The sequence below is a fragment of the Miniopterus schreibersii genome (genome assembly GCF_964146895.1).
Source record: "Miniopterus schreibersii genome assembly, chromosome: 1".
In the NCBI taxonomy this organism is placed as follows: domain Eukaryota; kingdom Metazoa; phylum Chordata; class Mammalia; order Chiroptera; family Miniopteridae; genus Miniopterus; species Miniopterus schreibersii.
The window spans coordinates 186868279-186884691 of NC_138101.1; the positions used below are offsets into that span (position 1 = coordinate 186868279).

Consider the following 16413-nt stretch of genomic DNA (forward strand, 5'->3'; position numbering starts at 1 on the left):
CAAATCTGTCTTCTGATTGTAATAGCTCATTGGATTTCCTGCCTCAATTTCTAAAATCCATCATGTCAGCACCACTTAGCCCTTGCTGTACATACCTTGCATTGTTCATGATCTTCCTATGTAGAATTCTTTTTTAGAGCAAGAATCACAATATTTTAAAGACTTAATGTACTTAGTAGCTAAAAAAAAAACAATTATTTTTTGAATGCTAACAATTCCCTAAATAGGTCTTGTTTTGTTGTTGTTGATGATGATGATATCAGGGAGTGGGCAAGAATATTCTGGGGTCTGGGGTCTGTGGCAAATACAACTTACATGCAAGTGCGCTTGTGCTGCACAGCCTGGGTAAATGTGGCTCAGCCTCCCAAAGCCATTCTTAGGAACGTTTCTGCATGTGCATGCTTAAAATATTCATGTCACCTTTTCTTAAAGCTTCAAGATGAAGGATGTGCTCATTCTCTGTAGGCCCTTCAACCATCCCCTTCATTGGTTTTGGTTTTTCATTTGTTGCTCTTTTTCCCCCTTTAAATCCTTTACACATCTTTCTTTCTTTTTTAAAATTTTTATGTTGATTTTAGAGAGAGAGAGAGAGAGAGAGAAACCACATCAATTTGTTGTTCCACTTTATGCATTCACTAGTTGCTGCTTGATGTACCCTGACCCGGATCGAACCCAAAACCTTGGCGTATGGGGACGACACCCTAACCAACTGAGCTGCCGGCCCAGAGCACACAGCTTTCTTGTTTCCTGCACGCTCACTTCCTTTCCTACCTTTTACTGACACTGGGATTAGAATGAGATATTAAAACATTCAGTTACTACTCCTAAATTTCCTTACATATGCATTTATGTTTTTGTAAATTCTAGGCTTCAAATAAGCTCATGTCTATCTTTAAACAGTGTATCTCCACAAGCTCATAATTTGGGCACCAACTATAGAACCGAGGACACACATTCTGTTGTGTAGTTTTTACACGGCATGACAGGACTCTTCTGAGAAGGCAGAGTGAAACCCAGTGTTTGATCTACTTGTGATACTCTCTACGCTCTGATGTGGGCCTTTGTCAGCCCAGAGGGCAGGGTGTCCTTTTGTGACTCAAATCAAATGGTCAAAGGCATTGCCCTTGGCCCTGAGGGTGCATCTGCTATCAAAACCACCTTCTGAATTGAGTATTTCTGGAGGGCTAGACCACGCAATTACCTCTGCATGGTTTGAACCTAATAGAACACGGAGTGGGGGCTTCAAAATGCTTCTTGAATGACTACTATATCGATTTGCAATTATTCCTAAAGAAAATAGTTTGGTGACATGTCATTGCTGTCACCTGGAACCGAGTGGACCCACTCACAACCTTCCTGTAGGTGGCAGAGTAGAACAGCATAGCTAAGATCTTGGACTCTGGAGTTAGACATGTTCCACCACCTATGAGCTTTATGAATCTTGGACAGTTTAAATGGCCTCTTTGTGCTCTGCTTTCTTACCTGTAAAGTGAGGACAGTAAGGAAGAGGACCAAAGTTTTGCCACCCCGAAGTTCACTTTGGGGATACTGACTTTAAGCTGTTTATTAAGAAATAAGACTCAGAATCTTTGACCCTCCTGCCTTCCCTGCCCAAGAAATTCAGACAGAAAAACCTGCTTCAGGAAGGAAACCTTAGGATGTCTGCCTTAGCCTAACTTGCATGAGGAATGGAATGTGAGAGGGTTTCGGGCGGGGGCCACACACCCGCTGCACCCCATTGCTTCTGAGCGTCTAGCGAGAACTCCCTTGTCCTGCGTGTTCCACTCTTCAGCTACTGGAAAATCGCCCACTCTCACTCCGAAATCCAACACCCTGTTCAGCCTGCCCCCTCCTTTGTGCAAAAAACGTCTTAGGCACCCAATGTTGCCTCGCTGTCTTTGGAATTTCATGCTTATGTGATTTCCCCGTGGGCATGTATTAAAAACTTGATTTCCTCCTGTCACTCTGTCTCTGCTAATTTGATTACTAGCCTAGCTAGGAAAACTTAGGCGGGAGGAAAAGTATTAAATTTCTTTTTAGACCCTCCAATATCTACTTTATAGAGTTGTTGTATTAAATGAAGAAACACATTTGAACCACATAGCAAAGTGCTAGCCATTGGTGTTACTGTTGGGTAACGCAGAGGGAAGCACACTGAGCTGGCAAAGGAATTTATAGGTTAAATGTTAAGCGCGTGAAATGTACCTGGTAAGAGGCTGTGTAGTAGGAAATATGTATTTAGTTTCTTAGGTTTAGTTAGTAAAAATAAAAAGTGTTAAGAGGAGAGACCAGGTAACAGGGTCAAAAAATTGCTATGCTGATGATGTTTATTGTTCAAACAGGCCAACTTTTGGAGGAACTGTCTCCACGTCTCCCAGGGCACATTCAAAACACTTGTAATCAGAAACAAGGACTTGAAAATAGTACCGCCAGGACCTGGAGGATGTGGGGTACATCAGTCCCCGCTGGACTTGGGTCTCTCTCCCCTGAGGTGGGATTCCGGAGAAGGGACAGGGTTGGGAAGGCGAATTGGCTTTGCCATTATTGAAGCATGAAATGGTTTATAAAGAGAAGTCTCGGAGCACGAAGAACTTAGTTCTGGGCTTGAGAGATAAGGAGCTCACTGGCTTCAAAGTTCCAGCCCCCACATGATCACGCCTTGCCAAAGGAAACAGTCCCCCAACAGCAGCATTGCCTCCCTGCGAGTAGGAATCCCATCCCCGCAACTTTTGTGAGAAGGGGTCACAGACGTTGAGTGGAAACCAGGTCTATTCATTCACTTGGAAGTGAGTGTTCACGCGTGTGGACTGTCATTATGTTCTGCTCTTTTTCTTTAGTTATGCAGTTTTATTTCCTGCATATGTTTTTCTTGACAAATCACATCAACTTTCTTGTTAGCTTTTCCCCAACTGAGCCTGAACCTGATGTCTTGAGTACTCTTTAAATTCATAATTTAAAAATCTCAGGAGTATACATTGGCATTATAAGCTTGTTATTTGGTATTTTTGTAGCAAAACAAATAGCAAAAAAATTTTTTTTAACCGTTGGGTTCCTGAGAGCCCACATGCAGGCCTGCAGGATAAACACCACCGGGTTCGGGATTTCTAAATTGTTGACCCTCTCTCCTTAGTCCCACCATTTAGTCTGGTTGCTGAGAGCCTGTGTCTTCCCCCTTTGCACTGAGCCTTTCTTTTTCATTGCAATTGCCACTCCTTTATTAAATGTGTATTAAGACAGTAAAAGAGGGTAGATTTTGTACAGTCTGGTGAGTCAGAATGAAATGTTCTTGAAGCATTTCTGGCAGTGATAACCTCTGAGTCGGAAGAAAAGTAGAGAGAAGATTTTCCAGGCTACAGAGGCTCAGAGGGAGACGGGGAAACTGCAGTCAAGGGATTACAAGAACATGTCACTAAAATACAGATTGAATTTTGGTCACGTTCAATTGCACGATTTATGCTTGCTGACTCCTATTGCTTTGGGTGCACTTTTGCCACATCCTGAGAAAGCCAGTTCTCTTAGTCACCTCTTGCTTTTTATGAGGACAAGCCTAATAAATATAGAACACTGAAGGGCATCTCACAAGTGCTAAAGGCAGCAGATGAGATATGCAATGGCGGTTTGTTCTAGAGTCCGACATGGGAAGAAATAATTGGAAACTGTTCAGTCTCTGAGACACGTCCCTTTCTCGGCCGCTGCCACCAGATCAGTCAAGGCTCTCAGGACCTCATGCCTGTTAGTGGAAAGACGAGAAGGGAGGCAAGGAAGACGGAGATGGAGGTGAGAGAAGAGACAAAATGTCCTAAGCCCCGGGGTTTGCTCTTGACCGGTGCAGACTAGACTTCATCCTGTTCCCTTCTGCTGACCAGACTGTTGGGAAAGTGAAGCAGAGGCATGTTGACATCAGCTCCACCTGAAGGTATTATCTGTAACTTTTGAGGCCTCTAAAGAAAAACTGTGAGTTTATGCAAGTTCTTCTTGACGATCTAAGACAGACTTCTTTTTGGTTTGGAAAGATGGGGTGAGGGCCCACGACAGGATGCAATGGAGTGGAACTAAAATTCGCTTTGCATAATCGTGTGAAGTGAAGACTCATCACGCTTCCATTCAAGTTATTTAATCTGCCCTCGCACTCGGTGGGTCCGCGAGGCAGATGAAGGATACGGTCACGCCTGGAACAGTCAGTTCACGCAGGGAGAGCTCGGGAGAATCGTGGGGCGCATATGGCCACGAGCTGGAACCCATTACTCAGGTGGCTGGGATTCTGGGCGGTGATGACTGTCGGTATCCTCAGCGAAGAAATTGAAAAATTCATGTAGGGTCACAGGGAAACTTCTATTAAAGAAGACTTATGCCTTAGTCTACTTTATTTTATGGGCAATTTAAGTGATTTTCAAGAGTGTTGACTTTAGAACTTAATCCCCACTTAACATGGGATTTTGAGAAAAGCTTTCAGTTTCCTCTTGGCAGTCAGACAGATAGTACTTTGGGGACCTAAGGACTTGGCTCCATTACTCAGGGTAGAGCCAAGGGAGAAAGGTGCTTCATGAAGGTTCCCTCCGTGGAGGATGGGGAATGAACTTTAGGAGCAAGGATGTCTGATATTCAGTTTTAGATTCTTTCCTGTTTGGGGCTGTAAATACTCCCCGATTGCTGACCCTCAGTAAACATCAGTTGTACCACCAGCCTTGAATTATTAGTGCCTTGTAGAAAAGTGAGAGGGGGCTGCCTTCATTAAATAATATAATGCATCTAAAATACTTAGAATAAGTGGTTGCCCAAAGTCGAAGCACGACATAAACTGATATTATTCTGATTTAGGGATACCTAAAGCTGCCCCGCATGGAGAAATAGAGCAGAGTTAGTGGGAGGTAATCAAGGAGAAGCTGGAGGCATTTAGAGACACTGAGGACATTTAAATTCTCATTTTCACCTCTTATCATTCTCAACTGCCCTCCCCCAGATCCTGAGGAACATTAGGGAGCAAGCTTGGCTCCCCACAGTTACTTAAGTTGTTCCACTTGGCTACCAAAGGGAAGGAGGACCTGAGAGGGCTAAAGCCTTGGGACAATGCGGGACCTAGGCAATTAGGTGTCAAAACTGTTCAAGAGGACTTTGGGCAGATAGGGATGGAAGAGTAGTGAGAAAGAGTAGACTATTCTGCAGAATCCCCAACGTATAAAATGTTATGCTCTTATCTGGCTATCACCCTTTTTGTGCACCTGCTATCAGTCACTGATATCAGTTGATTTCATACTGACCAGACTATAAAATTGTATGTTCTGTTCAGGAGAGAGTTCTCTCCATGGCAAGGAGTCATGCAGAGAATTGGGCATGAAATAGGAATGTAATAAATATACCTTGAACGGACTAAATTACATATGTGATGAACTTAACTAGGAACATTAAACAGGTCACTTGTAAATTTGTCAGCTTATGGTCACTAATCATATTAATTGGGTACAGTCCTTTTTTTAAATAAACATTTTTCATTACGCCTAACCTCATTAAATCTTGTACAGTGAAAGATGTTGCTTAAAATTTTTTATTAACAGCTCATTTTCATAGTTCAAATAAAGGTTTTACAGATGATAATCAGCAGAATAATTAAAAACAAAATCTTACCTCTACAGAGTTAGCCAGTGTGTAGACTTTATTACATAGGCACATTTTTTTTTTTTTTAAAGTAAACCAGTTTTACATAAAATCAATCACGATAGTACAAAAAGTTTCATCAAGTAAGGATGGATGATGAATGAAGGAAAATACAAGCCTTGGATCAGCTGAGTCATTCAATGGATCTTGGGTCCATCCATCTTGACACACTGAAATTCACTATGGACATTACAAAAATGCAGGGTGAGGAGGATGCTCTCTTACCACTCCCTGGCTAACACACCGTCTGTTTAATTTCTGGAACATAGTGAAATTTTCTCCAGGCTCTCTTGGCAGCTGGACACAAAGGTTGAATGAAAGCCGGCTTAGGGTCAGAGGAGTTCACAGTCTTCCGTCACCCACATGCCTTAAAACCCTTGAACACTTTGATCCAACAGGTTGCTGTCAGAATCTGCACAAGTTTCCCCAGATCCAGGTGGGGTCGCCGATCCTGAAGCACGTGGTACTGGTCACAGTGTGGCTAGATGGTGTCCCCAACTAGCACCGACAGTTTGATCAGAGGAAGAGGGGGCTGCAATTTCTTGCTCTGTCCAGTTCGAATGGAACCATTACATTTGACCAACGCTAAGTACAAGAAACTAAAATCATACTAACACATACCACAGAAGAGATGCTATTTTGTAGTTTGTACATGTTTGAAAAATTTTACAACTACATTTTTATGTTACTAAGAGACAGTGTGGACAGGGAGGACTGGCCCTTTCATCTCATTTCGCCACAACTGTGTGACGACAGTCCCAGCACGCTTACTCCCTCGATGTCTGCATCTTTTCTATAAGAGGACACACCTATGTGAATCCTTGACTGTCCTAACGTGCCTCAGTACCTTGGAGGGGCAGACCTCCTCGACTCTAAGTAGTGCCCAAATCCAACATCTGCTTTGGAGATCTCTCTGCTCTGCAAACTCACCCCCTGCTGTGCGGGGCGATTCCAGTTCAGAGCAGCATCCCAATCGACCTTCACCATCCTTTGGCTCTCCCATATTTATCTGTTTTTTTAAAGGCCACTACAAAACAGAGGATTGCAGGGTTTCTGGGCAGATGTCTGAGCAGATGGTAGAGAGTTGAGACATGAAAAGGAAAAAGATGGGCCAGCTGATTTTCCCAATCTTCAAATTTTAAATTTCTTGGTTCTTAAGACTATATGAAGAGTCCTGTTGACATGAAGTATCACTGACAATGGCACCGAAGGGTATTTTGTAAAATAATCCGTAAAACTGGAAAGGACCTGAGGGAACGAGTCCAGCATCCTCACTTTCTTAGCTGAGGTTACTGAAGTCCAATTGGGAAAATCGCAAGTCACTGAACATGGTGATTGTCTCCACGACTATGTCCTTTAAGATTCACAGAAACTCCAATTTTAATCCCGCCAATGAGTTTACACCAAAATCCTCAGTGTCCTAGTGTCTGGCCGTAGCTCCCTTTAGGGGGGCTAAGCTGGCTCAGCACCTCAGCCAGGGTACACACGTGATAAATACTCGTTGAACTGAATTAATTCTACTGTTCATCCCTGCTATGCAGCCCGTTAATTTTCCTAGAGCCCCTTACTTTTAAGGGCCAGCCTCCAGTTCAGGTATTTTGAGGTTTGAGGGCCAGCGCCGTATTTCTCATCCCTCTATTCCCACTCATGTTCAATAGCAGTATCTTTTCATATTGCAAGTCTGCTTTTTGGAGTCTGCTCTTTTATAGCTTTTCATTACATGCGATTGTTATCTGCCTCTCTCCAGGCCCTACCAAACTTATTACTATGGATAGTTTCTTTACAGGCCAGGAATTGGAAATTCAGAGAGATTTTTTTTTCTCCAATTCTCAAAACAAAAACCAAGGACTAGACTCTCAATCGGATTTGCTAAGGCACACCAGAAGAAATGCAAAAATTCTGCATTCCTGCTTGAGCTAATACATGGGAAAAGATTACTGACACACACAGCTATTTTCTATGTTTATGTCTGCCTTATACATCTCATTCACTTTTAATTCCTTAAACATATAAATATGAGTCAGGATATCCAAAACAAGTTTCATTTCCAAAGAGCATAATGAAGAAATGAAGGAATGGTGATATGTAGGGACTTGGCACTTAGTTCTTGCTGATGTTTAGAAAACGTCTTTCGAGCTCAGGGAAAATGCCGTGCCTGATTTATATAAAGCGCTGCCATGGTTTGGATGGGCCTTGGGAGTGAACTGTTAGAGATGATTTGTTTCCTAGAGGACAGTTGATGTGGATTTACTTTTTTTGGGGTCAGTTTCCCTTCAAGTTCCTGTTAAATTGCACTCTTCACATGTCCTAAACCCTCGGATGGTGCTAGAATTAACTTACCACCATCCTTTGTAGAAGAGCTAAAGCTACCATTCCCAACAGAGAGAATTTCTAAGAGTAGGCTGGATGGCAGTGCTTCCGACTCAGATCAGTTTAATATTCCCAAGGCTGTAAGAAAACATTTCAGATCATTCTCTGCTTTCCTGCCACTAAACTTAGGATGAGACGTAAAGCAGCTCTGAAATCATGATCTCATTTCACAGGTTTCGGCCTTACTATCTCAGACCTCCACCTTACTACGGTGACAAAACAAATACACAGTAACCTTGGCCAGTGGCTACTGCTGGGGAAACACCTAGCACCCCACGGCTGGCTGTGTCATCTATCAGATGTCTTCTTCTCCCACTGACCATTCGAATGGGCGAGGCTCAGGCTCACAGATCTGTCTGACTCACGGGAACAAAGCTGAATCAGTAGTCTTGACCATGGGCTATATCTTTGAGCACAACAATGTTTTTTCAATATGATTAAGGTACATTGTAGTTTAAATTCAGCTGCACATTAAGTGCTTAAGTGCTGACAATGTTCATTAGCTGACAGTAGAGGCAGGAAAAGAAGGGAAGGAAAATTATTCAGTCCCCCGGGAAATAAAGCATGCTGGCTTACTTTCATGTAAGTATTTGATAAGAGTTAAGTAGAGTCTTGGGGTCAGTGTTCATCCAGCAAACACGTTTTGAATACCTAATAACTTCCCTTTTTTCCATTAATATATGTTTGTCTCATCGGCAAGGATTTGAGGTGGCTGAAACTATTATATTTTGAGCTTTGTGCTAAGTACTGGAAACAAAGATTAAGATACATTCCTTGGGAATGTAAATTTCTAGGGAAATAAACCCCTGCCTTCACCCACTCACTGGATATGAGTAGAAATTACTCTCATTTCAAATAAGAAATATTTTACATAAAAAAAAATGTTCTCAAGGGCTTTGAGCCTGCCAATAATGCTGGAAGGTGGGGCGGGGGGGGGGGGGGATAAAAATTATAACTGTCCAGATAACATAAGTGAAAGGCAAAATGTTGATAAGGAGTAGCTAGTACTGTATTTATAAGAGTGGTGAAGGGATTAATGCCCCCCATGAAATACCTCACATTCTCTTGTCTGACATATCATGAGTACATTTCTACCCTCTTACTATAAGATCACAAAGCAACACACTAGACTCCAAAGAAAGCACAGCTCTTGGTGTGTAGCATCTAATTTATGTCTAACAGTAACACTATGTATTGGTAAAATGAATTCACTTTTAATATTCTTACATTATTGATAACATAGACAGAATTATTTGGGACCACACCCACAAAATCCAGGTCCAGATGACAAATTTAGAACCGGCATATCAAAAAGGTAATTTGCCCAACTGTGTTTTCTGTGTAGGCGATTAACAAAACACTTGGTCTGGAAATGTACAATATTATACTCCCCAACCCTCTAAATGCTACCCATCATCAGTTTCCCCCAAACAGTACACGGAAAACAAATTTGATGAAATCAAGGTGGTAGGTTTTAAAAAATTAATAATAATTTGCTTGCTGACTCTAACTGTTAGAGGCGCCTCTCACAGACCCCAAAGAGGTGTTACTGGAGAGCCCGCCTGAGTCAGAGGGAGAGAGCTGTCCCCAACCTCGATTCCTGTCTTCTCATATAAATGGATTTAAATGAGAAAACTCCAGATGACTGCATTGTGATGAAGCCAACTTATTAAAGCAATTAAAGCCTGTGCATTTATCGAAGTGGCAAGCAAATCTAATCATCTGGCTTATGAAGCACAGACGGGCTCTCCCTAATCTGAAGAGGGAGCTGGGTGGGGGTCCGAGGCGTTATATACCTCCTGTCTATAGGGCTCAGAATTCCTCCGCCGAATATTTTGGTACAGATTAATTCTCAAGGTCCCTTTCTTACTCTGTTGTGGCCTTCCCAGAACTCATGAGAAGCACCTGGCAAGTTTATCTTGCCAAACCTTGAGACTGCCGGCCTCTCTGTTTAGGGAGTTTTCCCTTCCCCCTTCCCCCTCCGTCCCTGCATTCTCTCCCGCGGGAGGCTTTTAACCATTTGCTCTCAAGTGTCCTTGGCTGGGGAGGACAATGGCTTGTTATTTGCAGGCGAGCTGCAAATTGCCCACAGTCTGGCCCTGCTTGAACTTTCCTGCCTCAGTTTCCATAGTCCTCCTGCCCTGGGATTTCCTCGCTGCTTACTGTCCTGTAACATTGTGACAGCGCGGAAGGGACTTTCCCAGCCCTTGGTGCCCAGGTGAAAGCACGGAGGCGGCAATGAGAAATAACAAAGTGGGGACAAAGGCCCAGCAGGCGATACACACGCGATGCTAAGAGGGGAGGCAGAGACCTGAGAGGGTGTGTGGATGCTCGCCTTGGGCAGGGAAGGTGCCAGAATGACCTTCACTTTGCCAGCTCTTCAACTCATCTGGATGTTTCCCTGGGGAGTCTCATGTGCCTTTCGTACGAAGAGGGGAAGGGAAATGCTAGGAGCCCTCGCTTGACAACGCTCTCTGGGGGACCCCACCATATTTCAGAGCATGAAAAACCACTCACCAAAGAAAAACAACAACTAGAGTTAGAGAGACTAAGACTACTGAGACTAAGCCTATACACAGAAGGGATCTTGGTAGTCTTCCAGCTCAAACCCAACGGAAGAGTCCCTTTCAGAGAATCTGGGATAGACCGTTATTTTAACCTTTGTTTGGGCCTTTGCAGGAACAGGAAATTTTACTACCCGAGTCCGTTACTATTTAAAACAACTCTTATTAGAAAACTCTACTTACATTGAAGCAAATATCTGCCATGTATAAAGTTCCCCTTTGTTCCTATGTTTGCCCTTTGAAGCTACATAAAGTAAGACTAAGTCCACTCTCTTTTTATAGCTCAACAGAAATTTCAATGCAGCTACTATGTAATTTCCTCCTTTTCTTCACTCCCTTTCCAGCCTTCTGCTCTTCGGGGGACCTATCCCCCTGTTCCTTCTATAATCAGACCCTTCCCAGCCCTGACCACCTGCCTCTGGACGCAATCCATTTATTAATGTGTCTCTTAAAATATGGTACCTAGAATTGAACCCAACCGTCCATCCAGATGTGGACCTACCAGTGAGTGCAGCATGCAGGGCTCCCTGGACACCTGTTACCACAGGGTGAATGGCATAGCTTTGTGAATAGCTGCGATATACTCCTGATTCACAACTGAGCTCCTATTTCCATAGAAAACATTTCTACATGAACTGCTGTGAAACTAGGACTTTCCAACACCCTTCCCATCAACACACACACACACACACACACACACACACACACACACACACACACACACACCATGCTATATACTTAGAGGGCTGCATTTAAGAAAACTCAAAATATAGCTTCCCATTAATGCCTATTCAATTTCATCTTTTTAGTTTCAGTCTTATGCTCAGGTATTTCAAAAAAGTATAATAGTTTCTATAGCTAGTGTCAGTACATAGTTAGAATTCAATGAGTACTCACTGAGTAAATCAATCCTGAATCCACCAGTCAGGAGACTGGACGTATGCCTATGTCTGTGTCATCTGCAAATCTGATAAGCATGCTCTCTGTCCCCCTATTCTGTTCTTCGTGGAGATGCAGAAAGGCAGACGGAAGCTGCCTTTCAATTGTCGAGCAGGTATCCCCTTTGGGATGACTGATGTAGTTTCTTATGTGGTAAGAAAACTCCAATGTACAAATAAGAAGCAGAGGTACAGAATGTGAGCAGGGAATGGATGGAGGGAAAGAAGATTGAGTGTCCCAGATTCTTCTAATCAGGATTTAATAATTATCCCCATGTTAAAAAAATATGGTTCTCCCGCCATCTCTACCTTAGAGTCTCTGCCTGTTAGATCTATTACAATACTGTGATTATCAAACTCTGAATTTCTGGGAAAAGCTCATACAAGCTTAGTTTTGAAACAGCTTTTAAACGATTTTTTCAGCATACATTTCCTGAAAAGTCTGAGTTACAGAGACATGCGCTATGTATTGGCTACGAGGTATAAAAAGAGCTCCCAAGTGCCCCTACAAGTGCCTGAGGTATCATATATAGATCCATTTGTTTCAGGAATCAGGAATAGCCTGCATTTTTCAGTGTGAATTTGGGAATTCACAGAGCTTGAAGCTGTCTCCTGAATTGAATATAACTTTACAATGAATGTCCCTTTTCCCCAGAATGAAGAAAAATAAACTCAATTTTGCTTTCCCTTCAACAGCCACCCTCTGCAGAACGTGGGGCTAGTCACAGAATAAAGAAGTATCTGACTGTGCCTTTCTTCCCATTGTCTATGGTGACTCAGGGAGGTGAACCCTGTGACTGAAACCTTAGAGAGATGGAAAAAGCGTTTCCATCAAAACAGTCTAGAACCAGGCGGGAAACGTCTCGAAAACCTCTGTTGCATAGTGTTCATATTTAAAGAAAGGAGACACCTACAAAAGGACTGAGAAACCTAACGAGGAAATCTGTTTTGTACCTTTTCTAGGGGGACTGTCAGAGATGGGTCCTCAATGAACTAACTTCTCAATGCTGTGTTTTCCAGAAATGCAGGTAAATGACAGAAGAACATCGGAAGGAAATCATGCCGACACCCATGGGGAGGTTCTTCCCCGACTCTCCCAGTCACGACAGACCGCACCCAGGTGCTGGGAGACAAGCGGAGCCTGGAGGAGGCCCCATCGACAAGCTCCGAAAGTCAGGCGGCCCAGGTGCTTCGGGCAGTGCCAGAGCCCCTCCGAAGCCACCACCTCAGGGTTTCCCGTTCAGACATAGGCAACTACAGACAGGGGGGTCCAATCCACCTTTGCCCACAGGGAGTAGCCACGGCAGGTACTGACTTGAACTTGAGCTATTCAGGAAGATATCCTATGGGGACTCGGGTCAGGGCCCCCTCCGCAGGGCTTCATCACTGCACCCCACACTCCTTGGGGTTTTCTACTTCATCTCCTTCAAAGTCAGGCTTCAAACTCTTCTTCTGCTCAATCTCCACCTGCCAAGAATAGAAGTTGGGGAGAAATATCAGAAGAGGAAAACATCCCAAGAAATAAATCAACCAAAACAGAATATCTTCCTAGAATTAGGTTCTTTGGGATTCCTGGTAATTTTGTCACGCTTTGGGTTTCAGCCACGCCCGAGCCCCTGGCCCTGTGGTCTGGAGTTCCCTCTCCCCCACGGGGCACCTGGAAAATTCTTATTCTCTGCCTCGCACAGTTGCTCAAAGGCCATCTCTTCCGTGAAGCTATTCTTGACTCTAGGGAGCGAGGCGCTCCCCTGTGCATGCTCCCACTGTACCTGGCACATCACACCACGGGCTCCGCAGGGCAGGCCCCATTCACTGCTGTACCCCAGTAATGTAGGCATGCAGCAGGCAACCACAACGGTTTACAGATGAATGAATGCCTTTGCAACTGGCTGTTTACACTCTCATTTTATCTCTTTAAAAAAGAAGTTTCCAAGCTGATAAACGTGCTTACAGTCCTACCCATATCGTCTGCAGAACACTGTGGCTGTAACTATCAAGGAATCGGAACTTAATCTTGCCTTGAAAGTGACACACTTTAGCTGGAGCCTTGGTAAGTCAGGCAGGGAATCCTTCAAGCTGGGGAGTTTCGTAGTTAAACCTGCTCCCCTCCACACCAATGTGGATATTTATGACGAGGGGGGAAATTCAAGACAGAGCCGTTGACTAGAGCAGCGACGTTTCCATGGGTGAGCTGCAAGAACGTTTACAACATGCAACACCTGACTATCTCATCAGGGCACTGGCCTCTTTTCCCTTAGATTGTCAAATAAAATTTAAAAAGACAACAGCCACACAAAAAACACTGACTTTTGTCAGAGCAGCAAAAAATGTGTTTCCTGGTGTGCCGCAGGATTTTAGTAATTAGTTTACGTGTGCCACGAGACAAAACCAGGTTGAAAATCACTGAACGAGGGTCGTCTCAGGAAAGCGCTGTTTGTTCTCTGGCCACAAGATGGGGCTTTTGTTCTTTTTCGCAGACCACACAACTAAGGGAGCAATTAAAACACACTAAATCGCCATACACTCTAAGGATATTATTATGAATAGAGAATTATTAAGCCACTTTGCAAAACTGTCCTCCAGCAACCCCATTTCCCACCTTTGGCATTAATGCGCTGCTACGGGATCGCTGGCTCCTCGGGGTAGAATCAGACTCGTGTCAGAACACCCCCGCTTGGTTTCCCCCTGCACAGCCCGGCCCCGTCACGGCTCCAGAAGCCGGTGTGGCTTTTGAGTTCTGCCCCGTAACAGCCCAGTGACCAGGTCAAATAGGTCCTGACTTTACTCAGACGCGTCACCGGCTCCTGCAGCTGAGATGCACGCTTTGGGTCAGCACTTTCCTGACACTCCCAGTTCCAAACTCACTGCCCTGCGACATAAGTTACATTATGAATGAGTGGTAACAATCCCGTTACCCCATTCTCTCCTTTATGTTGTGTATGGCGACCGAGGGACATCATTTCCCCACCTTTCCCTTGCCCGGGAATAGAGGCTATTCCTTCACACGGGCAGACTCGCGGCGAGCCGCCTCCCGGGCGGTGGGAGCGCACTTCGCACCCAGGGCAGGCACCGCTGCAAGGAGAGAGCGGGAGGGGGAGGGGCTGAGCAAACGGACTTGGGGACACGGGCCAGGGGCGTGCCAGGCTACCTGGTAGCTGTAGTGTGCGGAATAATTGACCCACTTCCTGACGCCGGTCTTGTCCTCCACAGAGATGGACCGCACAGCGGCTTTGGAGGCAGAAGTTGTGGGCATGCTGAACTCCACGTCCACGTGGCTGGCAAATCTGGAAGGCACTTCCCGGTCAGAGCCGAGCTCAAGGTGGCAGAAGAAGCAGTGCGGGTGACCAGAAGCTATGAAACAAAGACAGAAGAACCTACAGATCAGGCTCTCCGGGGAGGCGCTGGGAGAAGAGCCCCCTCGGGAACAAAGGAGAGCTGGAATCTTCCCGAGGGGCCAGCCCTGCGCAGGGGACTCCCTCTGCAGGAGCCACGCTGCACGTGCCTCGGACCCTTCGATACCACACTATCTGATTACAGTAGCCCGGTATCCTGGCAAGGGAAACAGAGGTCACCCTGTCTGCTCAGGTCAGGGTGATATGCGAGCACAGCACAACACTAAGAAATAGGGGCTGTAGACTGGCAGAGAGGAATGAAAGGGGCCGGCGCTTAGCACCCAATAAAACATCAGTGACAGCCACCTGGAGCAAAATCATTGATTTCCTTAGAAAGATACACTGAATTTTCTTAATAGCGTTCCATTTTTTTTAAAAAAATATTTTTGGCCTAGCTGGGGTGCCTCAGCGGTTGAGCATCGGCCTATGTGATCCAGGAGATCACAGTTCGATTCCTAGTCAGGGCACATGCCAGGGTTTCGGGCTTGATCCCCAGCAGGGGGCATGCAGGAGGCAGCCGATCAATGACTGTCTCTCATCATTCATGTTTCTCTCTCTCTCCCTCTCCCTTCCTCTCTCTGAAATCAATAAAGACATATTTAGAAAAAAATGTTTTGGGCATGTTTTTGTGGGTGAATGGCATATGTAAATGGCGGAGTCTTTATAAGCACATTTATATTCCGGAAGCACAGTACACACGGGAGAGCAGACAGACTAACAGTCAGCATCCCTGGGTCTGACTTCCAGCTCTCCTGCTAAGTAGCAGAGATCCTGCACCAAAGTCCTTCATTCTCTCCAGGCCTCAATTCATCTGTGAAGTGGGGGGTGGGGGGAGGGCACGCTGGACAATGCCAGGCATAGCCCCTTCCTGTTCTTCGAGTCTGTAAGTCTGTGGCTCGTTTTACTGCGCCCGGATGGCCACCTCGACCCACTGCTGAGTGCTCTGTGCCAGGGTCTGTGCTGAATGCTTTCGGTTCCACAGATTCTCTCCCCGCCTCTTTGTAACAGTCTCCGGTGGTCATACCATTACATTCTGCTACAAACTGACAGAGCTGAGGCCTGAACCCAACCATCTGACCCCAAATTGTTTTAACCACTTTGTCTGAGTCATAACTTCTTGGTTCCCAAACCTCAAGACCAGGTTTGCAGGGTGACAAGGTCTGCAGGGGAAGTCAGCTATAAGAACTCCCACATAGCAGCTGGCCACGGATAAACAATGTTACACAGCTTTGATTTCATTATGTAACTGAAACAGCCCTTAGTTATCTGAGTTTTCCCAAATAAACAATTCCAATTTCCTTTATTGGTCTGGGCAGGACTTTTTAATCTCAGTAAGTGAGGCCCTACACACCCTCTCTCCAAGGAAAACATTACAGAATGAAGTATTTGTTTTGCTCTGTTTCACAAGTGTGAGATGTTTCAGTGGTTATTTCTGAAGAGTAAAACTTTAGGAAATTAATTGCAAAATTTTGCACTGGTTTTAGGAAAGGAATTTAC

General features: G+C 44.8%; 1 protein-coding gene across 4 annotated transcripts in view; it reads right to left on the bottom strand.

Moving 5' to 3' along the window:
- Window positions 1–5530: 5530 nt before the first annotated feature.
- The window catches only part of STON2 (stonin 2), a 112911-nt gene continuing 102028 nt past the window's right edge, over window positions 5531–16413 (bottom strand). For all 4 annotated transcript variants that reach the window (XM_081141297.1, XM_081141298.1, XM_081141299.1 and 1 more), the window contains 2 exons: window positions 14673–14875; window positions 5531–12991 (listed from right to left, as the gene is read on the bottom strand). In XM_081141297.1, the coding sequence (XP_080997423.1) occupies window positions 12908–12991; window positions 14673–14875 (287 nt within the window). In that variant the 3' untranslated portion in view covers window positions 5531–12907. The remainder of the gene's footprint in view (window positions 12992–14672; window positions 14876–16413) is intronic.